At 47.0% G+C, this 23581-nt stretch overlaps 1 protein-coding gene across 1 annotated transcript; it reads left to right on the plus strand.

Annotated features, from left to right (window-relative positions):
• The first annotated feature begins 1108 nt into the window (after nucleotides 1-1108).
• LOC139049072 (brain acid soluble protein 1-like) lies at nucleotides 1109-14572 on the plus strand. Its single transcript, XM_070524281.1, has 4 exons — nucleotides 1109-2444; nucleotides 5915-6033; nucleotides 12436-12751; nucleotides 14290-14572. The coding sequence occupies exons 1-4, from the start codon at nucleotides 2118-2120 to the stop codon at nucleotides 14485-14487; spliced, it is 960 nt and encodes a 319-aa protein (XP_070380382.1). The 5' UTR covers nucleotides 1109-2117; the 3' UTR covers nucleotides 14488-14572.
• Nucleotides 14573-23581: the final 9009 nt, after the last annotated feature.

A 23581-nucleotide genomic window follows, 5' to 3' on the forward strand; every position in this document is an offset into this window, starting at 1 on the left:
CCCTGCCGAACCATGCAAATAACAATGCGAATCTCTTACATTGAACGATCCGTGCCACAAAATATGATCTTGCTGTGAGATCTCAGCAAAATCAAAGCATTTGTAAGTGTAAAATCTGAAATATTTGAAGTCTCGTATTAGCTTTTCACCAAGGCTTTGCGTTGCGGGATGAATCCGGAAGACCTTCGATGTTCCTTCAAAGCAACCTGTTGCGTGGTTAAGCTGGGCAGTGAGCAAACGACGCTCAAGCGCATCAGTTTATGTGCCATCTGCTCGACTTCGCTTGAGATTGAGCAGACAATGCTCGGACGCATCAATTTTATACGTCATCTGCTGTAGTATGCTCGAGATTGAGCAAACACTGACGCATCAGTTTTATATGCCGTCTGCTAGGCCCCGCTTGAGATGGAGCCGACAGCACTATGACCCATCAATCTCCTGTGTCATCAGCTACCCTGTGCTCTATATTCAACAGACAATGCTCCGACGGATAAATTTTATATGCCACCTACTATAATCTGCGTTAGATTGAGCAGAGAATGATGTGATGCATCAACTGTACATCTTATGCCATAGGGTCTTCTCGATACCGACCAGACAACTGTATGAGTCACTCTGAAGCATCAGTCTATTTTGTTATTTGCGAAACATTCAGTAGATGGTGCTGCGAAGCTGCTGTGTACATAGGAATGCCGGGAAGTGGAGGCTTTCGGTGGAGCCTTATCCGGAAAACCAAAGCAACCCGAAGACCCGTCTGGGAAAATTGTTCAGCCTGTCACAGTTACCTATTCCGTATAATGCAACAGTTTGTAGGGCATTGCCATTGCAAGGCATTCAAAGGGTTTGTTATTGAAGCATAATTAGTTTCAACACAGTTTTGAGTCAGTACATAAAAATGTTAGGAGCGTCACTAGTTAGCAAATAAATTTGGAGAAACGACTAGTGTACGTGCAACAATTATTCGTGAGACTCACATGTTCGTTATGTTCGTTTACTTCTAATATACAGAATCAAACCATTATTCAAGATGTATTCAAGTCACAGCGTCCGCTGCGAAACTTCCATGGATGGTGGCGTCAGGTTTCTTTATAGGTAGTACTGTAGCAATTCCCTCCCGTCTTGATCCGGTGGCTCATCCACGTGAAACTTCAATTTTCTCGGACATCAGCCCGCTCTTCAACCTCTTTAGGCTCGTGCCTCTCCCAGTCTTAATACAGCGGATACTGAACAGTCACCAATCTCATACCACCTTTAAATTGCCGGTTATAGGTAATATTGTTGCACGAATACAGCTAACATTTCAGTAACTAACGAATAAAAATAACATTTGATTTTGATTGAAATAAATTTTTATTTTAGCCTAATTTTCATTTTGACCTAAGTTGGCGCATCTCGCCAACTTCGGTCGCTTACGATTTGCGGCTGCGTTTATGGGCAAAAAGGGAGCAATTGTCAGCATTCGTATGCACCGACGCGCTGCGAATATCGTTTGCGGAGGCCACGCGTGGATTTTTCGGCAGCGCCACTAGGTTGCGCAGCGTTCCCAAAAGCCGTGAGGGAGGAGCCCAGCTGCCGCACGACGCGTTTCTCAGCGCACACGCCGAGGCGCCATGCATTTCGGAGTCCCCGCGCAGGCTTTGCGGCGCTGCTGCTAGATGGCGCTAGAGTGTTCGCAGGGAAGCCGGAAGGAGGAGTCCCGCTGCAGTAGACGCCTCTACGTGAGGCGCTTCGACGGGGCCAATACATTGTGTCCCTATATAGCTTCAGTGCTAATCGCATCACCGTGGACAGTCATCGCGAAATGGCCTTCTGCCTAATACATTAAATTTCATTTTAAAAGTAAAGTTCGGTCGTTGTTAAATCGCCCGTTGCTGGTATGTGCCGCAGTATAAGAATCGTCGTCGTCGTTATCAGCCGCATTCGAAGGGCGCCGCATAGAGGGGCGCGGGTGCGTATCATTAGGGCTACGAAAGAAGAAGTGCCCGAGCCGTGCGCGTGGCACTGCGAAGCCTGCCCTTCCACGGAGCGTTGAAGACTACCATTAGCCGGGTCATCTGCGCATCGTGGGCCTTCCGCGAGACGGTCGTTTGAAACGCGCACCGCGCCTGGTTGCCACCATGACGTCTTGGGACGACGGCACGTTCCACAACTTCCTCTCCTTCGCGCTGTTCACCATCTGCGTCGCGCTGGTCGCCGTGCTCGTGTGGGTGCTGCTGCGCCGGTTGCGTCGCGACCGACAGATGCGCGACCAGGAGACCATGACGGTCGAGCCGTGCGCCAAGCCGGGCAGCATGGCCGACTCGGTGTCGGGCACGGGCGCCAGCCACAAGGAAAGCGTGCTGCAGGTGCCCGGGGCGGACGCGCACGACACCACCAAGGGCAACCAGGGGCCGAGCGTCGGGGAAGGGCCGCGGCTGGCCGACTCCCAAGCGCCGACCACGACTGTAAGTCAGAGTGCTGCGCGAACGTGGTTGTAAAGCCCTTAATGACAAATACAGTGCCGCATATATAGTTCTCTTGTGACAAAGAAATTGAAAGTAACGGCTTTTAAATATTTAATTTTATAATAAAGTTCGCGTGCTGCGCATTCCGGTGCATTCGCTGTGCATGCCCACTAAAACACTATAGTTTTTAATAACGCTCCCTTCTCACGCTTTTGTTCAGAGCTTTTATGCTGACACACGAGCTACATTAGTGCCATTGCAGTCAGCGCTGCCATGTTGTCCCGGGTGCGACGGCGCTTGCGCGCCTTGCCGGCCGTGCCTTTCAGATCACGTGGCCTGGAGGCGGTAACGTGGGGTACCGGGGCGTAGTGGGAACATGCGAGAGCGGGCCGAGAAGGCTGGTGGCTTCGTGCGGGCTGCGTAGCCACGCGCCCAGTGTTGCAGGTCGAGGTCTTACGAAGGCGCGACATAGCTGAGGATGGGAAGCGAACCGCAATACGTAACGTCCGCGTTGCGAAATGCACGCATGCCCTCCCCGCTGCCGGCACCTTTCATCTCTCCAGCGTTATGAGCGCAAGTGTTCGCAGTCCTCTAGTGAACTCTGTTCACGTGTTGTTTAGAACGCGTGACACCACGCTTATTTAGTTAGCAAGCGAACAAATGTTTTCTGTAATCTATACGGCTCATAAAATTACGAGACTCGCTTCTTGTATATCCCAACTCTCAGAAAAGTCGTTATTGAAGTTTTCTTGAATTCATTGAGCTTTATAGACTTCAATCGACTTTTTGTTGAAGTGCGATAGTGCAATATATGATATTTTGTCAGCAAACACTTTGCTATTGATGTCACTTCTTCGCTGTTTTGGTGAAACAACGCCAATTTTATGTGTTCTCTACAAACTTTGCAATAAATAATAATTTCCTCTAAATAATGCCAATACGAGCCTTCAAGCTACGTAGCCTTTGTTGTTTTTTACGCTGAATCGCACCGCTTGCACATATTCATGTAGTTGTCAAAATGTGCACTTTCCTAAATGCTATTGTTTTTAGAGTGCGGATACACGAAATCACGAAAGGTACCTAAATGCATGGCGAGCAGGTGCACATCCGCGAACAAACTGCCAACGCTGTCTCTGCTCTTAGGCTGTAGTACAAGGTTGAAAACCCGAAAACGTCAGTCGATAAGTCAAATAAGTATTTCAAAAGCTGCCCGATCTTCTTGCCTTTGCTCCATCACGCTTTGGCTTGTTGCGAGTTCTCTAATGTGACTGCGACTACGGCAGGCTGTGGGATGAACCTTCCTACTCGGCTAACTAGCGTGCAACGTTGCAATGGCACCCAGTGAGAGCAGTACGACTCAATACGCATAATGGGTGTCCGAGATTTCCAATCTGAAGCAGCACGCCGCGCCGCCGATCTCAGAGGTGATTTCGCCGCCAGGTTTACCAATATGTGCAGGTCTTTGCAAGCTATGGGATTAGCTTTGTGGTAAAATGTCCATTTCGGCGTATTCAAGCTAGCGTTGCAATGCTGGTAAACGCGAGCTTTCTTCTTCTTTTTTTTCGTTTGAGTATGATTGTTTAATACACGCAGCCATACTCCTCAAAACATGAGTAATCGTGAAATAGATAGGCATTCGTTGTAAAAACGTTTCAGCAGAGCCTTTTCAGCTAAAGCAACGCTTACGTTCAATACGGAAAATTAAACCAATCAGGCGATGCAATTTCAGTGCACTGTTAAGCGAAAACCTTTAGCTTTATTGCATCCGAGTGTCACTGCCCTTTCGATCATTTTAGTTCCCAATAAACATGCCAGGCGTAGAACACTTCTGTGCCTTGATAAACAGTTGGCGAACAAGGAAGCCACAGCCTGCAGGTACAATTGCCACAAGAGGACTTCAGTACCTCATGGCTTAGCGAATGCAAGTCCCCTTGTCAAGCCATTGGCTGCAAGCTGTAGTTTCGCTAGTTCGCTCACTGCTGATCACTTCAACCCCCAATGTTCCCGCGAACGCATTGTAGGTGTTCCAATACTTGCCGCAGATGGCTAAACAGACAGCTCAGCGCATATCAGCTATGTTAAGTTGGGTTGCAGTTATGACAAAGCCGGCAAAAGAGCCCGCTTCATGAGAACAGCATTGAAGTACAATGTGACGTAGCCTACCTTAGCTGTCAAAAAATATGGCGACTGAGCATAATGCTTGGACACTCGTAAAGAAAATCCCCTGCGCACAGGAAAACGTAGCCAGGATTACTAAAGTGTTTAATGCCAGGTACATTGCTGTTTTTCATAATTTTTTCGCAGGAGAAGGACTAATACAAATTGATATGTGCTGTTCTTAGCTTTTTTTCTTCTCCAAGTGAGGAAGTATCAAGTCGCAGAGACGTTTTCCCAATGTCATTCATTATATGGGCTCGAAGATGTCTTCTTATAGCTATAAAATAATATTTTATTCTGGGCTGGCCAAAATTAGAACAAATGCTTTGTCTTGAAGATCTGCATCGCGTATTGCATGCCGCACTCTAAAGGAATCGGTGTAAAGCCAAGCTGACCCGGTCTTGCAATTTCTACAACAACATGTCTATACACTTTACTCAAGCACATATACTGCCTTATTTAATGCTACCATGTGCAATTAAATGCAACAATGATGCGTTAATTTGATGCGCGCGACTAACGTAACACGGCATAAGATTCGGTAACATCTTGAACTCCCAAAGAAACTGACATGAGTGCCACTTGTGAATCAGCAGTCGCGACTAGTTGTCTGTTGTGGCAATCGCGTACATCGAAAACGTTTCTTGCCACCCAGATATGCACGAATCTTTGCTGAAAATATTTCAATATGTTTCTATAGTACTCTGCTCTCAAATAAACACTGGCATATTTCTTTCTTCAAGGTACTCCCCGAACAACTGCCACCATCGTCATCGCATATGCATAGTTTGAAGAATACCACGTAGTCCACAGTTGCTGAACTTTACGGTTTGTCCTTGTTACTGCTTGTGCACTTTGTTGAGTTTGCCTTTCTTTTCGTAATGTTAAGGCTTAATGTCCTGATATACGACACGTCTTCGCAGGTATTGTTAAATCACTCTTGACAACAAAACGTTTAGGTTAGAAATTGTCACGCCATTGACTTACAATCAGCCTTTTCAAGACAAAGGCGTGGGTGTCAGATCAACAATCACAGCATACTGTATGCAGTTTTGACCCGTCGAATTTCGGCGCATCTGGTTTTGACAGTGTATATATACCTCAGAAAAGCATTGTTCATTCTAAACCCGCTTTCGTGCAAAGGAGCCTGCACAGTTAGAAGGCCCACAAGTGGACAAAAGCTGACGTCGAATTCCCGTGCCCTGTGTGCCGAGCGCTTCAAGAGCGGCACGAGAGAAATCGCGAACAATGTTAAAATTCCATTCAACGCGATTCTAACCGTTCTCGTTCCAATGAATTTGTGTTTCTCGAAGGCTGCCCCGGAAACCAACCTGTCCTCACCACCAGGCGGGTCGGAACGAAGCCCCGAAGCCAAACCCGAATCCAAGGAGCAGTCGGCCGCGCCCTGTGCATCTTCACCCGGCGATTCCAGGTAATTTCTAGTATGGCCCTGCACATATCGCGTTGTAGCACACGATGCCGTATCTCTGCACGGCACTATATAATCTCAGACTACTATCTGTTCTATTTTGAACTTCTTGCAGCGCCAAACAATCACGCGCAAGACCAGAAGGCGGCACACCCTCGCGCTGAACTTTCAACTAGGTTTTAATGCGATAGTGTTAAGGGCGCCGTGTCGCAGAAAATCCGGTGTCGCGTCGGAGGCGTTGTCTATTAGAGAAAATTTACGTATATATTTAGGTATAGGTATATGTCAAGCCTTGCTATAGAACACACGATATATACGGGTTATATTACCACACCATTCTATCACTAAAGTTTCTCTTATCTTGTCTTACATTCCTCCACCGATGTTGAGTAGCACACCTTTCTTTCCAATTCTACACCCTCGTCGCTAACACACACTCCATCGTTGTCTCATCCACGCGACTTTACCGTGTCTCCTTTAGATAGAACCGCAACTGCATTTACTGTGCCGAGGACAGCACACGTGGCCTTGAAGAAGACGAGTCCATTTGTCGAAATGATGGCTGCAGCTTTTACTTCGTTCTCGTTTCGCTCATTCTTATCAAAGTTATTCCTCAAAATTTTGACCGTGGCAGCTCACAAACAAATGTCGTAAAAGAAAACATCGACAGCGCATGCTTTTATGTAAATCTTTTCAGACTTAAATGTTGAAAGTGCGAAACTAACAAAAACCAGTAAACAATGTTGTGTTTCTGGCACGCCTGTGTACAACCTCCAGGATCGGCCCAAGCAAGAGACCGCGTTTCTACCAGAAAGCACGCCTTCGTACATAGCTTTCGCCGCAAGCACTTCCCGGTAAATTAAATTATGGTGTTTTACGTGCCAAAACCACTTTCTGATTATGAGGCTCGCCATAGTGGAGGACACCGGAAATTTTGACCACTTGGGGTTCTTTAACAGGCACCTAAATCTAAGTATACGGGTGTTCTCGCATTTCGCCTCCATCGAAAGGCGGCCACCGTGGCCGGGATTCGATCCCGCGGTCTCGTGCTCAGCAGCCCAACACCATGGCCACTGAGCAACCATGGCGGGTACGTATCCCGGTAAACCTTAGGGTTACATAAGCTGCAGTTGCCGGAAAGCGTGAGCAGCAGCCAGGGATCTCTGAATGTTATCGCGTTCCACACTCAAAGGCAAAGCTTAAGCACCCTCCAATTTTTTTTTCCAAGTACACGATATACTAGATTCTTTTTGGAAAAATACACAGAATTATAGGAAGCTGTCTTTGGCAGAAAGTACAATAATTATCCTTGAACAGGATTGCTACAAAAGGCAGGCATTACTTGCCCAATAAGTGTAAATGCATAAATAAATTAAGAAAAATCCCTAATAAAAGTTTTCAGCACTTATTTAAGGCACACATTAAAATTTCCTAACTGTAGCCATTGCGTTTCCAAGGCATAGTCCTTTGCAACTAATCTTGAGAATGGCACCGCTTTCAATATATACATCCTGAAACTATCTGTACAAATGCAATGTTGTCCCGCTTACTTTTTAAACAAAACACCGTTTATGCCCTGAAGCTCAAATGTAACTGGGCTACCAGCGCATCTCATCGCACACTTTGGGGAATGATTATCTCGCAACGTGTTTCATGCCAAAAATTCGTTTCAAAAGTGGATACGCCTTGCGAACGCGCGGGCTAAAATTCATAAATTGCCGTATGTGCCGTAATCTAATTACTTAAAAAGTTTTATGCATTTGAATATCTGGTGCAAGTAATTTCGGCCTCCTTGTTTAATCCAGCTCAGAGACTAGCATTGCGCATCTGCCACGCGCGATTTTTTAAAGATTCTATATAGTCCCAAAAAACACCCAGTATATATCGGACATAGCAAAATAAACAGTCAGGCAGAAGACGCATGGGCAACCTCAGTTGAAAGTTCAGCAGCCGTGTGCGCCACCGTCTTGGTTCGTCTGCCGCTTCTTCTCGCTGCAAAACGTTCAAAATTATCAGTCAACTAGCCCGCAACCCAGTCTTCACGACGGTTTCTGTGTCAGCGAAGGTGACTCTGCAGGGGAGGATTCTCTGCATGCCCGACTGCGCCATGTAGTCCGGTACTGTTCGCTAGCCGTTTATTGTTTCGTAGATTCCTACAAAACAAATGGGGCGATTTCACGTGAACTGCCAAGCATTGAAAGCAATAGCAAGGTCGGGTGCTGCCTTGAACCTCTTCAGACGGTGTTGACTACGTCGGAGCGAAATGTTGGCACGACACAGCTTGCGGATCAACTTTTGCTGTGCAGCGGAAGCAGCGCCTTGGAAGCCATTGTGGTCAAACTACACGCATGCTTGCCGGCGCGCGAACACTCGTTCCAGTGCCCCTTGCGTTAGCCGCGTCTCACGAGGAATGGCGGTTCGAACGTACAAGAAAGTACAAGAGTAGGATGAGACAGATGAGCGCACGCTCACCTGTCTCGTCCTACTCGTTTTAACAGGCATCGTTTTAATTTCATTTCATTTATTATGCACCGAAGGCCTGTGAAGGCTTTACAGAGGGTAGTGGGTAACAGGTAATATCAGCAGTATTACATGAGAAGAAAATAGAACATAAAACGCACAATTTGACGAATAATTCGGTATGAATACAACGAGTAGGAGAAAAAAGAAGCTATTACAAAAAGTACAAGATACACAAGCACATGAAACCGCATTCTAGAAAGTAATGTTGTCTAAGGCATCACGAAGCAAGGAACTATCGCGGAGGGATACAATGTTTGCGGGAAGGTGGTTCCACTCTAGGGACGTCCGAGGAACGAATGAATGGGAAAATCCATTTGTGCTGCAAGAAGGGACGTGAACCTTGTAAGAATGATCGATGCATGGGAAGCCTAGTGTGGAGTATGAATGAATGCTTCATGCAGCGTTGTTTGGTGAAAAATATCGGAAAATAACGATAAACGGGAAATTTTACCTCGAGCTGCAAGAGATGGAAGAGAAAGCCTAGTTTTCCTGGCTGTTAGCTGGCAGTACTGTTTTAATCTGAAGGAAAAAATGAGCAGTGTTATTCTGAACTAATGCTGTGTTATTAAATGTGTTAATCAACCTTATTTTATCAGAGTCCCAGGCTGATGTGGCATATTCTAATTTCGGGCGTATAATGTTTCTTAAAGCAACGAATTCAAAGACTATGGAGCCATAAAAAAAGTTTCGCTTTAATTAACGAAGAGCGTGGTTAGCATTGTTCACTATATTATTAATGTATGTTGCCCAAATAAGGTTAAATGTGACATGAATTCCCAATTACTTGTACGCGTTTAGCTATTCTAAAGGAAGGTTATTTAAATAGTTTACCTGAGAGGAGTTAGGTGTCCTAGATACATGCATAGCTTTACACTTGTTAACATTTAATTCTATTAGCCATATACTGCACCAGGCAGATATTATAGCTAGGTCGGATTGAATACGGTTAGTATTACAGTCTGTAGTATTACATCTAAAGATAACGCAGTCATCAGCAAAGAGATGAATGTTAGAAGTTACTTGCAAAGGAAGGTCGTTAATATATATTAAGAACAACAAAGGGCCGAGAACCGATCCTTAGGGCACTCCGCAGGCAACAGAGCACATCGGAGAATTGTAGCCGTAAGTAGTAACGCATTGTGATCGATTAAAAATAAAACATTCGATCCATCTTAAAAGATTAGCATCACGCAATATTTAAATGGGTTTGCTTGTGGATGACAGTTTGTCACAGACTTTAGTGAATGCTTTTGAGAAGTTTAACAAAATTCAGTCAGTGCATGATGAAGGTTCAAGAATTCAATGCAATTGATCAGTGAAAGATACGAGTTGAGTCTCACATGAGTATGATTTCTTAAAGCTATATTGTGTAGGTGAAAAAAAACATGTTATCTTGAAGAAAATCAACGAGGTTCTTGAATACAATGTGTTCCAGCAGTTTGCAGCAAGTACTGGTAAGTGAGATGGGGTAATAGTTGAGAAGTTGTTGTTACCAGATTTGAGGAGCCGAACCATCTTCCTAGCCTTCCACTGAAGAGGTAAAGAATCTGTGTGGAGTGACTATTGAACAATTTTGTTTAGTATAATGAAACTGTTAGCAGAAGTGTTTTTTTTAAGAACTTAAAGTGTTAATTGAGTCGAAGCCAGGTGAAGAATTGTAGTCGAGTTTATCAATAAGTTTACCAACACCAGATGTATCGTGTATCAGTGGGAACATGACTGGGATAATCATAGTTACGTAATTGAGGAAGTTGAGTTACTTTGCACTTGGTTATTGACAGTGCTTTGAAATGCTGAAATATTCATAAACAAGGCTGTTTTATTTCAAGAGTCGTTATATCAGCGCAAAACGTAAAGAAAACAAGCACGTTTTCGCATGACATAAATCTGCCTAACTGTGTGTTGATTGTGCCTCGCCGTAGGTGTATAGCCACACGCGTGGGTGCTGGCGCCGCGCTAGGACGCGTATCATCTGTCCCGAAACTTCTGCGCATGCGCAGATGCGCCGGCGCGAGGTTCCCGCCCACCGGCAGGCGTGGCTGTAGTTTGGCCTTTGCAAGTTGTACGTCTGCATTCTCAAGCATACGTGTGCTTTGGCCGAGCTGTGCTTGCAGCATCGCCAATACCGGGACGGAGCTGCCACGCCAGCGGTGCCTCGAATGTCCCTAGAATTGCTAACTACGGCTCTAGTCTCTGCGGAAGCAACAACTGTTATGTTTCATTCACTAAGGGAATAATTTGCACTACATGTCTTTGCCTAAAATCAGTCTTTTCGTCTTCAGACAACCTTGGGGCGTTGCAAGTTACTCATTTTCAAAACAAAATATTGCTCTATACGTGCCACAGCGAGCAATGACTACGCATGCGGCCGGAGGGAGCCAGTTGACTTTGTGTATTTGTAAAACTACGAGCGCTTGGAAATTCACAATGATAAAGCCCAATACTTAACGTAAAAAGAACGTTTAAAGCGACAAGCGCGAAGATGATATGAATCCATGCACAAACCGTCATTTGTTTGGCACCGGAACGATGGCGAGAGCTAGTATTCGCTGTAGTAAATTTTTTGTAGGAAACAGTTTTGATTCGCATTCGCGTAGCGGGGTAGGTTGCCACGCGCGAGAGTTTCACTTTTGCCAGAAAGCCGGAGAAGAAACCGACAGTCATATATAAATTGAATATCTAGCTTAGGGTGGGAGGGAGAGAGGGTTACGCCTGTAACTGGTGTAGCAAGTAAGGTGTTAGCTTCATATTGCCCAGGTTAGACGCTGGTGCGAATTAGGGACTATATTTCGTAGCGCTGCAAACTTTGCCCTTGGCCTCCGTAGCTTTCCCTTCGCTGCCACGGAAAATTTTTCCGCGGGTATGTAGTAAATATCTGTCCCATCAAGTCTGCGCCACCACGACAATTCGAACGCTTGGCAATCTTTCATACAATGCCGCAAAAGAAAAGCAGAATTTTTCGTGAATATAGCAGTTCTGGTTCATCTTGGTAATGGTACACAACACGATGACGCATAAAGGTGGGCCACGAGACCGGTGTCGTCGTCGACTCTTACGTGTCTTGTCTCGTGCCATTTCTGCCAAGAACTTCTTCCTCTTCAGGAGAGCACGTTGTTGGGCGAGTCGGTCGTACACACTTAAAGAAGGGAATTGCGCTAAAAAAGACACGGACGAGTAAGGACATGGACGGGCGCAAACTCGCGACTGATGTTATTCATAAAGCACATACATATATATACCTAAATTTTCATTCAATCATTGCCTAAGCGCACATGCCAAGAACGTTTTCTCTTTCTTATACAAATTGATACTAGAATCGCTTACGCATTTATCACCTGACTTATCAATGTAGAAAGCCTCTGCGAGTTCACGTGCTACCTGGTTACGACTGCGCCTTAAGATTTTGGTTCTAGCCAGCAAAGGCTGGCATGCTTTATCAGGCGTAGCCAAAGGGCATGCGCCGCAATGTAAGGGCAAATTTGACCCTTTTTCGTTAACCATAGAAAGCTTATGTTCCCTTAGTCGTTCATTTATACAACGGCCCGTCTGGCCAATGTAAACTTTTCAACATGTCAGGGGAATTTAATACACAGCCCCGACCGAACACCTGACAAACTGGGTGGCGTGACGTTTCGTGCAGTCTCGCACGCATTCCTCGCCGGAGACAATCCGGGGGCACAAAGCGGCCAACTTGCGCGGGGTAGAAAATACCACCGGCACACCGTAGCGATTGGCTACATTCTTTAGGTTGTTGGAGACCGTATGAACATAGGGTCTCGTCCGTGTATAGACTCGTCCGTGTCTTTTTTAGCGCAATTCCCTTCTTTAAGTAACTTCTTCCTCTCAACGAAGTTAGAACAGAAGTGGCTCGTTTGCACGCAGGCAGACGAGCGTTCTCACGGGCAAGTCCAAGAAGCGCCGCCACTCCGAGTCGAAAAAGTCGCCGGAGACCGGCAAGGCTGAGAAAGAGGACGGCAAGGGAGGGAGGAGCGGCGCCGCCTCGAAGACCGGCTCGAAGCCGTCGTCGAGGCGTGGCTCGGTGCCGCCTTCGCAAGCGTCGGCCAGCGGCGAAGCGGTGGAGGACAAGAGCGCGTCGGTTCCCGCGGTCGCCGCGCTCTTGATCCGGCGGCCGTCGAGCAGCTCCAAGAGCTCGCAACGCTCGAACCGCTCGACGCGCTACGTGCGCGAAACGCCCAAGGTGATTGATCAATTGCGATTGATTGATTGATTGATTGATTGATTGATTGATTGATTGATTGATTGATTGATTGATTGATTGATTGATTGATTGATTGATTGATCGATCGATGGTCCGACTGGTTGATTGCTCCACCGATTGATTGATTGATTGATTGATTGATTGATTGATTGATTGATTGATTGATTGATTGATTGATTGATTGATTGATTGATTGATTGATTGATTGATTGATTGATTGATTGATTGATTGATTGACTTCGTTCATCGAATTATTGACTATGCTCAAGATGTGCTATTTCGGCTACGACAAAAGTCCGTGTTTTATGAGGAAAAACAACAGACCGGTAGATGAATTGATTCATCTATTCATTGATCATTGACTGGCTGAGCCTTATGGTATCTCTCTTGGCGAGGGAAAATGTCGCTTCCCTACAAGAAAATTCAAAGAATAATTGATTTTCATGATGGGTGATTGATTCATTGATCTCTTTTCATTTGTTGCTTAATTGGATTGTTATTTGATTGACTGGAATTCTAATGTGCTGACTTGGCCGTGAGCAAATTAGTTCTCTATGAGAAAGGAGTGCAGCGCTTGAAGGGGAGGTTGGGGGGGGGGGGGGGGGTTGTTCCCGTCCTTTTTTTATCTGTTCTTGCTCTAGCGTCGTCTGTTGCCAATTAATGATGAATATTCGCGAGTAGCCTAAGCGTCGGCTTTACTGAACAATGTTTCAGTGCATCGCTTGCACATAACACTCACGAAAGACTCTTTAGACAGGGCAGCATAGCTAGTCTAGTCATTCGTCTAAACGTTTAAGAGATCGTTTATAGGCATACGCATGTACTGGCTTATGGAATCCATTGACCGGGGACTTCGCAACCTTTGCTGACTTCGGTCTGCAAACAGCTTATAAATCACCAGTCGACCACAAGAAATTTATTGATATATACTACATGTCTTACATATACTTCAGAAACATACTGAACACCCTATCGATTACAGACTGCTTTCACAGGGCAACAATTCTGGCACCGTGTGCTATTCCTGACATTCGTCAAACTCGGCCATGTTAACCAAACTCTGTTATGCGGCCATTTATTCCAATCGGAGAGGCCGTAGCAGTCTTTTGGGCCAATCAGAACCAACCGGGTTTTACATTTGACAATATTGGGCAAGGCTGGAGCTCACTGCCTCAGGAAATTTTTGCAGCTGAGAATTTTCCTACGACACTGGAAAATTACCTGTTTGGTGTTTAGTGTTCAAACGTATTGTTCTCTTATTGTTTTTGTTTCACAGACAGGCTTTTCCTTTTAGCGTACTGATGAGTGTTTGAAGCAACGAATGCATGTTTTCTTGTTCTTGCTGTTACGGTTTACTTGATGTTTCTTTTGCCCCTCCTGCTTGGACCAAAATGTTGGACCGCGGTATGTTTAAATAAATAAATAAATAAATATGGCTGAATTCAACAATGTCCGGAGTGGCAGCCACGGCTTCCTAAAGATACGCTCACTGTTCACCCCCTTCTCTTTCTCCGCAGGTGCCGCCGCCCCTGGACATCTTCTCCAGGGAGCACTCGTCGATGGCCGAGTCACCGCAATCCAACCCAAGCCAAAGCCCGCCGCAGGCTGCTGCGGCAGCGACCGAGCCCGCTAAGCCTCCCGAGGCGCCTGAAGCCTCTTCCAAGGCGGAGGCGCCCGAGAAACCTCCCACGGAGGCCACGACTGAGGGCCACTGAACACCGCCTATCTTGTTCTCGCTCATTCGAGTGGCTATTTCATAACACGTGTTTCGTGCAATTAAAACGCGTGATTTTTACCTTACCTTGTCTTTGTACCACTGCAAATAATAGCGGGATAATCAGCGGGATAGCATCTTGGACAATGCGCGCTACTATATATATATATATATATATATATATATATATATATATATATATATATATATATATATATATATATATATATATATTGGGACGCAGCAGTTATCAGACGTTTACTCCGAGTCGAAGATGCAGCGAAACCCCCCCCCCCTCATATGATGATGATCACGTACAGATGACAAAGAATGGCTTATAAATGGCCACAACGTATATATATAGTCGCCAAATTTATTTTTCGTTGCCTTTTCGGTACCGCTACCTATACCTATTGTACCTTCTTAATTGGACCCAAATCTAGCCTCTGATTATGCGTTCATATTTATGCAAACCTTGGAAATAATTTATCTAGAATAACATAAAATTCAGTTCATATATGGCACGAAGAAAGCCAAACATGCTTCGCCTACCTTTCTTTTTTTTTTCAGCTTCCACATTACGCTGGTATTACCGAAATGTCTTTAATGCGATGATGGATTTTAGTGTAAATCTATTCGCATCGCCTACATTCCTAAGAAAAGGTGTTGAAACAAATAGCTCTCTTGGGCTCATTCGGCTGTTCTCGTGGTTGGCCAGAGATCTGTGACGGTTGACGGTCGAACTTGGCAAGTAAAGCGTTCGTTCATTCGTTCGTTCACTCGTTTGTTTTATTCGATGGCATCTACAATCGTCGTCGATGGTTTCAGCACTTTTTGCTACTTGCAATATGACCGGCACACTATGAATACCGGACAATTACACGTTCTTTCCCCGTTAGACAGGTTTTATGTATTAATATTTTCCTTATTTAGTGCGAGCCGAGTAATTCTTGGCTGACCTCCCACTGTGGATATAGGCACAGCCTTTAATACCTTTGAAGGGCTATTTTGTATGAGCCACGAGTCCCGAGGGAATAGATGAGCGCTGATTCGGTATGACAAGTTAATGACATCTTAGTTGAAGTAAAGAAAAAGAAATGGGCATGGGCAGGACATGTAATGAGGAGGGAAGATAACCGATGGTCATTAAGGGTTACTACGGTCTGGATTCCAAGGGAAGGGAAGCGTAGCAGGGGGCGGCAGAAAGTTAGGTGGGCGGATGAGATTAAGAAGTTTGCAGGGACGACATGGCCACAATTAGCACATGACCGGGGTTGCTGGGGAAGTATGGGAGAGGCCTTTGCCCTGCAGTGGGCACAACCAGGCTGGTGATGATGATGATGATGATGATGATGATGATGATTCGGTATTCCAAATTTCTTTCATAAATCCCACATTCATTGTGTGACTGAGTTCTTGTACGCGTCTTCGAGTGCTTTTCTGTCTTCTGCTGTTGTTTCCTAGGTAAGCGCTATTGTGTGCGCCCTCCTCCTAGCATCACTATTCTTCATCATCATCATCATCATCATTTATTTGCCCTTAAGCACCCTCTACGAGTCATTACATTGGGGCGAAGTGGGAGGGTCAAAGTTGAAATTACATTTAATGGAGCGAATGCTTTTTTCCTCAAAGAACCAACTAAGTTACAAGTACAGAGCGCACAAGAGAAAACAAGACTTCTGTTATTACGTTAGCCAATAATGTAGTACGGTAATGGATGTAGAGGGAAACGCAAAAACAGGGTGAAACACAGGGATGAGAAAGAGCAAATAATTGGGCATAAGACAACAATCGAACAGAAGAGGTTGACCCTTAATCGAACATCGAAACACAAGGCCAAGTAGTGCACAGAGCATAAGTTAAAACAATATTTTCTAGTATACAACGACGCCAAAATCATCGGAAAGGGGCAAGAAAACAAGAAAATGCGTTGTTCAATTTATTTCACCACCCGCCGTGGTTGCTCAGTGGCTATGGTGTTGGGCTGCTGAGCACGAGGTCGCGGGATCGAATCCCGGCCACGGCGGCCGCATTTCGATGGGGGCGAAATGCGAAAACACCCGTGTGCTTAGATTTAGGTGCACGTTAAAGAACCCCAGGTGGTCAAAATTTCCGGAGTCCTCCACTACGGCGTGCCTCATAATCAGAAAGTGGTTTTGGCACGTAAAACCCCAAATATTATTATTATTATTAATTTATTTCACAAAAAGCTTAGTTAAAGACTGCCTGAATTTTCTGGATCTTTCTCGAGAACAATTGCTTCGGGAAGGCAATTCCAGTCTTCAATGGCAGCTGGAACGAATGGTTTATGAAATGCAAGAGTCGAACCGTGAAGTTGTAGAACACTTGGTTTTGAACAGGCGGTAAGAAATTCGAGCGGGTGGCAGTAACGTTGTTCCATGCAGGTGAGAAAAGTTGGAATATAATTTATGGAATAGACTGAGCCGTAAGATTCTGCGTCTAACTGCTAAAGGCGGTGGTTCAAGAGACGATTTAATGTGTGTTACGCTGGCGTGTATATTGTAGTTTGATGAAATGACTCGGGCAGCATGATTTTGGACCGACTCGAGAGAATTAAATAATCTTGGTAGGGGCTTCAAATGGGAGAAGCTTATTCGAGTTTGCTTCTAACGAAGGTTTCGTGTTCTATTTTCCTAATTTCTGGAGGGGACAGACGTAGTGATCTATTTAAGTATCCAGTGTCCTTGAGGTAAAAGTTACAATATTCGAGATATGCTCCAGCCATGTCAATGTTAATGAGCACGCCTAGGGATCCGCAAGAGCTAGCACGTGATAAAGCTGTAGAATTAAGTGAATACTGAAAGCTCAGATTAGTTCTTTTGGGTGAAACAATCATACTTTTGCACTTTGACCATTAGGCTCCATTAACCAGCTTGTGCACCATTGTAGTACCAGCTTGTGCACCATTGTAAGTGACGTTGTAGTAATGATTGATCACTGCTGTTAGAGATTCGACAGTAGACAACGCAATTGGCCGCAAAGAGGCAAATAGATGACGTTATTCCAGATGGTAAGTCGCTTATGAAAAAAAAAGAGGACCAAGAACTGATCCCAGAGGGACACCGGATATTACTTGTGTTGCTGTTGAAAGCTTACCGCCGATTACTGAACTGAGATTGTGCTATTAAAGAAGCTTTTTATCCATGATAAGTTAAGCGGGTGAAGATTAAGACAACTGAGTTTAGCCATGAGACGACGATGAGCTACGTGATTGAATGCCTTTAAAAATCGATGTGAATGACATCAGTCTGAAAACAAAAATAATCCAAGTTCAAGTTAAGGTCGGTAGTGAATTTGAATGATTGCGTTTGGGTTTCACATGGTGACCTGGGGCGAAAGCCGTGCTGCTTGCAGAAAAAGAAATAATTATAATCGAGATGACTGGCGATGGGGGAATATATGATGTGTACCCTTAGTTTGCATGCAACGCATGTCAGTGAAATAGGCCGATAATTTCACGGGTCAGAACGGTTATCATTTTTTTTAAAGCAGGGGTTAATTTCACAGCCTTCCAGTCATGCGGAATTGACCCTTCTGAAAGAGACTGCGCAAACATTATCTGCAAAATGCGACTGGACACGTCCTTAGCAGTTTTAAGGAACTTTGCAGGAATATTGTGAGGTCCTGGAGCACACGAAATGTTTAATTTGTTAATGAGGCACAATATACCTTACGCTGGGATGACATTACACTAAAATTTCGTCTAAGCAGCACCGGTACATTATGAACAGGTTCCTTACCCTTGTTCCTTTTCCGCGCGGTTCCCCCTCTGTCAGTGCAGAGTAACAAACCAGCTGCAACCGGGTTAAACCAACGCTATCTAGATATCAAAAGACCTGCGCCCTCTGCTTTATGACGTAATGCTACTACGGCCGAAATTTCCATTACCAAGCACGCCGGCACGAAAGCACGGACGTCAAAATCACCGCAGCTCACTGGGTAGCCTTCCCACTATATTCTATGGCAGTCTGCCTTAGCAGCGCGACGTCATAAAGCGGAATATACGGGCCCTGCCCTGTCTGAGTGGATTTGGTTAACCTCTCTGCCTTTCCTTTGTTTTCTCTCTCTCTCTCTCGCTCTACCACTCAAGGTCCACTAACACACACAGCTCGTATTATGTTGTTAAGGGTAATCTCTCTCTCTACCACTCAAGGTCCACTAACCCCCACAGCTCGTATTATGTTGTCAAGGGTAATCTATTTAGTCCATTTCAGTGCGCCTCCTTGGCGGAAATATATAGCTGCGCTTGCATGAACCCGGTAAAGTCGGCTAGAGTCAGCCTGCGGGATCGAAATCGCGTGCAGTCAACAGCAAAATATTGCGGGATGCGCGCGCGCGTGGCAAAGCGACCCTCCTCCCCTTCTAGCGGAGACCCCTGGTGTCGCGACCGACACCTGCACGCATGCGCGTCCCTCCGAGACTGCAAGCGTTCATGTTTCCACGCTTCCGCTTTGCGCGCTGGTGATATCCGAATGTAGCCGCGAGGTGAAGGCCCTGTCAGGAGGCGTTGTTGCCTCCTTTTGCCGCGCCTCGTGGACATCCTGTACCACCTATGTATGCCCAAATAAACTGAATTGAATTGAATGAATTCAAAAGGTAGCCCTCTTGCGATATGCGCCGTGGCGGCTTCGACGGGCAGAACTCTGGTGGCACTCGGTCTCCTCGGAAGCACGAGCACCGAAAAATTCATGGCCCTGGGAGTCCACAACACGATGGACGAAATAGCCGAAGCACAGAGAACGGCGCAACTCGAGCGTCTCTCTGAAACGAGAACCGAAAGACAAATACTGCGGGGCCTTGGCCTCGAGCCGAGGGAAGGCAAGCAGCAGAAAGACGTACAGTCGCCCAAATCTTTAACTGGTGTGCGGGAGCGGCGACTTTTCCGTGCGTCAGCGCCGTTTGACGGGGCGAGGCTGGAAACAGTCTGAGGCTAAGCACATGCGGACAAAGCGCGCTCAGCTGGGCCCATCGTCTACTAGGCTGTTTCCAGCCTCGCCGCGTCATACGGCGCTGACGCCCGGAAAAGTCGCCGCTCCCGCACACCAGTTAAAGATTTGGGCGACTGTACCTATACCGAATGGCATCAACAGGAACCTCAGGGTATGCCCGATCCCGAGGAACGTGAACCCCGAGCACAACAAGGAGCGCAGGTTGGCGAGGGCCAGGGCCCTCGTGGACCTCCACGCCAGAGAAGAAGGCACCGTCTACTTGGACGCGCCGGAGTATCGAGGGAACAGCGATGTATACTCGGCGGTGGTTGTCGGGGCATCGACGGGTGCAACGAAGACCGCGGCGAGCGTCCGGACTCGAGAAGCGCACCGAGCGGAAGAGATAGCCATCGCCTTGGCTGTCTCCGACCCCGGATGCACTACAGTGTTGTGTAACTCTAGAACGGCAGTGAAGAACTACGCCAAGAGTAGCGTATGTAGGGAGGCCGCGCGCATACTGCGCAAGGCCGAAGACATCGGACGCAAAAGTGCTGTGGTGATCTAGTGGTTTTCGGCCCACATGGACAGGGACGTGTCGGAACGCGGGAACGTGAACCACAACGAGACGACCAACTCAGCCGTGCGAGGACTAACCAACCGCGCAGCTGCAACACGGTCGACTCGGAGTGTTGGTCGCGGTGCAGTTCCAAGGACAAGACGACCACCTTCAACGAAATAGTGAAGTGGTACAGACTGAACAGACAGACTATGCCGCCACCTCACCCGGGGCTTACGTGGAAGGAGGCAGTGTTATACAGACAGTTACAGACTAGCACCGGGGTGAGCAGGGACTGCTCACCCGGTGAAAGAGGGCTACGTCTCGGCAACATTCGGACATTGCCGGCGCGCAAGGAGGAAGCGTGGAAGCATACACGCTTGTAGTCCCGGGGGACGCGCATGCGTACAGGCGTCGGTCTCGGCACCAGGGGTCACGGCTAGAAGGGGAGGAGGGTCGCTTTGCCACGCGCTCGCGCATCCCACCATCTTTTGCTGTTGATTGTACGTAAGGTTCGCTTAGTCAAGCCCTCCTGCAAGGAGATTGAGTCGCCCGACCGCCTTGGCGTCATGCGTATAAACAACGCCACATCGGGCAGGGTCAGCTCGACTTTCTCAATCGACCCATTTGCGTTAATGCTGCAACGCTGGCTAGTTGGTGGAACAAGGCACAGGATAACAAAGAAAGCAGACGACGTGCTAACGCCGAAAAACGTGCTGCTGCGGCTGCTGCTGTGTTATGAAGACGAACGAAACTTCTGTTTCATCGTTGGCCGTAGTCACCCGAAAGGGACCAACCAAGACTCGTCCCCTGAAGTGCGACGATAGAAGGCTGTTGGCGTTGCCATTGTGCCGTCGTCGTACCATCATCGTCGTCGTTCTGCTTGTCCTTCTCGTGGCACCGTCAATCGTTAGTAGTCGTCGGTCCCAGCGCCACCGTTCTCGCCTAGCCGTCCTCGTAAGACCAGCTGCCAACGCCCCCATGCCTGGCACCTATACCTTTCGCATACTCTACCCTTTTCTAGTATGTGTGTGACGCTGCGCTAACATCAAACGTCGTCTAATGGGCCACGAATCCAGCCACCCGCGTCATTCGCTTTAGTGAACAGCTCAAGTCGCATGGTCTCGGTGACACCTATGCTGCCTACTGTTAGCACGTGTGCCTGACAATAGAGGTCGATTACCGGCCTCTTTCACATGAGTGAAAGGAAGTGAAGAAAAAAAACGCTTCTGCACTTACGTTTAGGTCCGCGTCACAGTATCGCAGGTGGATCAAAGCTGGTGGGTCACTACGGCGTGCCTAATAACCCGATCGATGTTGTGGAACGTAAAAAGAATATAGGTTTAATCGTTTATACATGTGACCGGTCAAGGTAACTCGGAACTGTAGGGTGGAAGCCCGCCACAAGACACAACAGTAGACGGTACGAAAACTACTGGCTACTTCTGGCTTCGTTTCGATGTTTTGCTTCCATCTGATATTCGCGAGACTAAAACTGTCATCCATATGTAATGTTGAATACTGTCGCGGAGCTGCGATGGCCCGCGGCTATCGCAATCAACTATAAACAGTTGATTAACCAAACATACGCCCTATCTTTAAGATACAGCTCAGCGGTGGCAATAGCAACAAGTGCGATCGGCTTACTTCTAATTTAATAACGCCCACTTGCACTTCGGTGCTATTATACGAGTCACTGAATGCTCCGGATGAGTTCGGGGCCACTAGGGGAATTCTAAAACGTACAATTGTCACTGGAAGCGCGGCCAGGCGCGGCTACATACGCATCCACGTCGGGCCTATCTTGCCAGAAAGTACTGCGACGTTGAACCATTGCCCATTATCAGATATCGCGATTGCGTTCACCCGCGAAAGCAGCAATGCGATAACAAAGACGCGAAGCGGAAGGTACTGATTACTCGCGGAAACATGGCACGCGCTCTCTTCTGACTGGCTAAGCATAAGAGCATCGTGCTTGGTCGGTGCTTGAGAGACCACTCATCGATCGCTTTTGTTTAAACAAGGCAGGATTCCGCAGCTTTTCGTGTCAGAAGCACAATCTCATGATGAGGTACTCCGAAGTGGCCATTAACGTTGACCGGCTCACGTTCTTTAACGTTTGCCTTTCAATCCCATCGAAATGCGGCTGGAGTGAGGAAGCACGGAAGCAGCAGCGAGCGAATTGACCTACGTGCTGCCTCTCGTTTTAGCGCGAATGAGGCGGCGTAAACACAGCGCGCAGGGGACTCTGCCCCCATCGCAGATCGCTTTCAATAGGCAGTTTTAGTTACACATACGGAGAGGCTTTGCGTACGTAGAGCTTCTACGTGTGAGCAGTGCGCATGCGTAGAACGTAGCAGGCGCACGCGCGTCTCACGGACGTACGCGAGATTCAGTTCTTTACGTGCGTTTCTTGCGCACGTAGACAGCTTCGCGCGGGAGTTCCGCAAGATCACGAACAAGCGATAGCGGGCCGCGCATGCGCAGACGGCTCGCATCCAAACACGGCGACAGGATTGAATTGGCTACCGCCGTGTTCACATTTTTCGATTTGAGCTACGGGGTCCCTTTTGGCGTGCGTCGCGTACGTGTAGCTAAAAGCGTTTCAGATGGCGTGCACGTAAGGTACGTAGGCTTTTCACGTTTGCGTACGTGAAACCTTTACGTACGTGTAACTCTAATCCAGGCCCGCGCTCCCGCTCCATACGTAGCAGCCGCGGAAATAGAACGCGTTCCCCTCCCTCCCCTCGCCCCGGTGCCTCATGCGCGACGGAAATAGGCGCGCTTCCTCGCCGGTTTCCTCCCCTGCCCGCGCGAGGTCGAGCCGCCACCGCCGGCTCACCCCCGCAAGCATTCACCCGCGCATGCAGCATACTGCGCGCTGCGACGGTGTTATTGCCATTGGAATTTATACCAAGCATCACGGCAACGCACTTTAAAGATATTCTGGATGACATTCTTGTCATTCCTGGAATATTCTGGATTATAATTACGGCCATTTAGAGTTTTTTAACCTGCGCCTAAATCTAAGTATTCGGCCGGTTTTGCATTTCGCCCCCATCAAAATGCGTTGACATCGAACCCGCGACCTCGAGCTCAGCAGCGCATCGCCATCGCCACTGGGCTACCGGGATGGGTAGCGTGTTGTCAAGTGAACTTGATGAAATGAGCGCTACGAAGACGCGGACGAAAGAACAACATGTACGAAAAACAAGGCGCTACTTCCAACTAAATGTTTTTTGAAGAAACAGAACTTTAAATCTTCGCGACACCAGGTTTCTGGCATGGTCTTGAGATAGACTAGAACGGGAGATATTGGAAGCTTTTTACATTGCTAAGGCCGAGGGCACGTGCATTAGTTGCCCTTCAGTGACGCTTAATGAAAAAGAGATAGCTTTTCTGAAGAGATAGGGAGGTCGTGATGTCACGATGGGCCATTCTTGGTTGCATCTATTTAAAGTTCTGTTTCTTAAAAAAACATTTAGTTGGAAGTAGCGCCTTGTTTGTCGTACATGTTGTTCTTTCGTCCGCGTCTTCGTAGCGCTCATTTCATCAAGTATGCATAACCAACTCACCCACATCAAGCTTCT

This window comes from Dermacentor albipictus, chromosome 8, assembly GCF_038994185.2.
Source record: "Dermacentor albipictus isolate Rhodes 1998 colony chromosome 8, USDA_Dalb.pri_finalv2, whole genome shotgun sequence".
Lineage (NCBI taxonomy): Eukaryota > Metazoa > Arthropoda > Arachnida > Ixodida > Ixodidae > Dermacentor > Dermacentor albipictus.

Coding starts and splice junctions, on each gene's coding strand:
- LOC139049072 (XM_070524281.1), top strand. CDS start 2,118: ATGACGTCTTGGGACGACGGCACGTTCCACAACTTCCTCTCCTTCGCG. Junction 2,445..5,914: donor CCCAAGCGCCGACCACGACT/GTAAGTCAGAGT, acceptor TGTTTCTCGAAG/GCTGCCCCGGAAACCAACCT. Junction 6,034..12,435: donor TCTTCACCCGGCGATTCCAG/GTAATTTCTAGT, acceptor GTTTGCACGCAG/GCAGACGAGCGTTCTCACGG.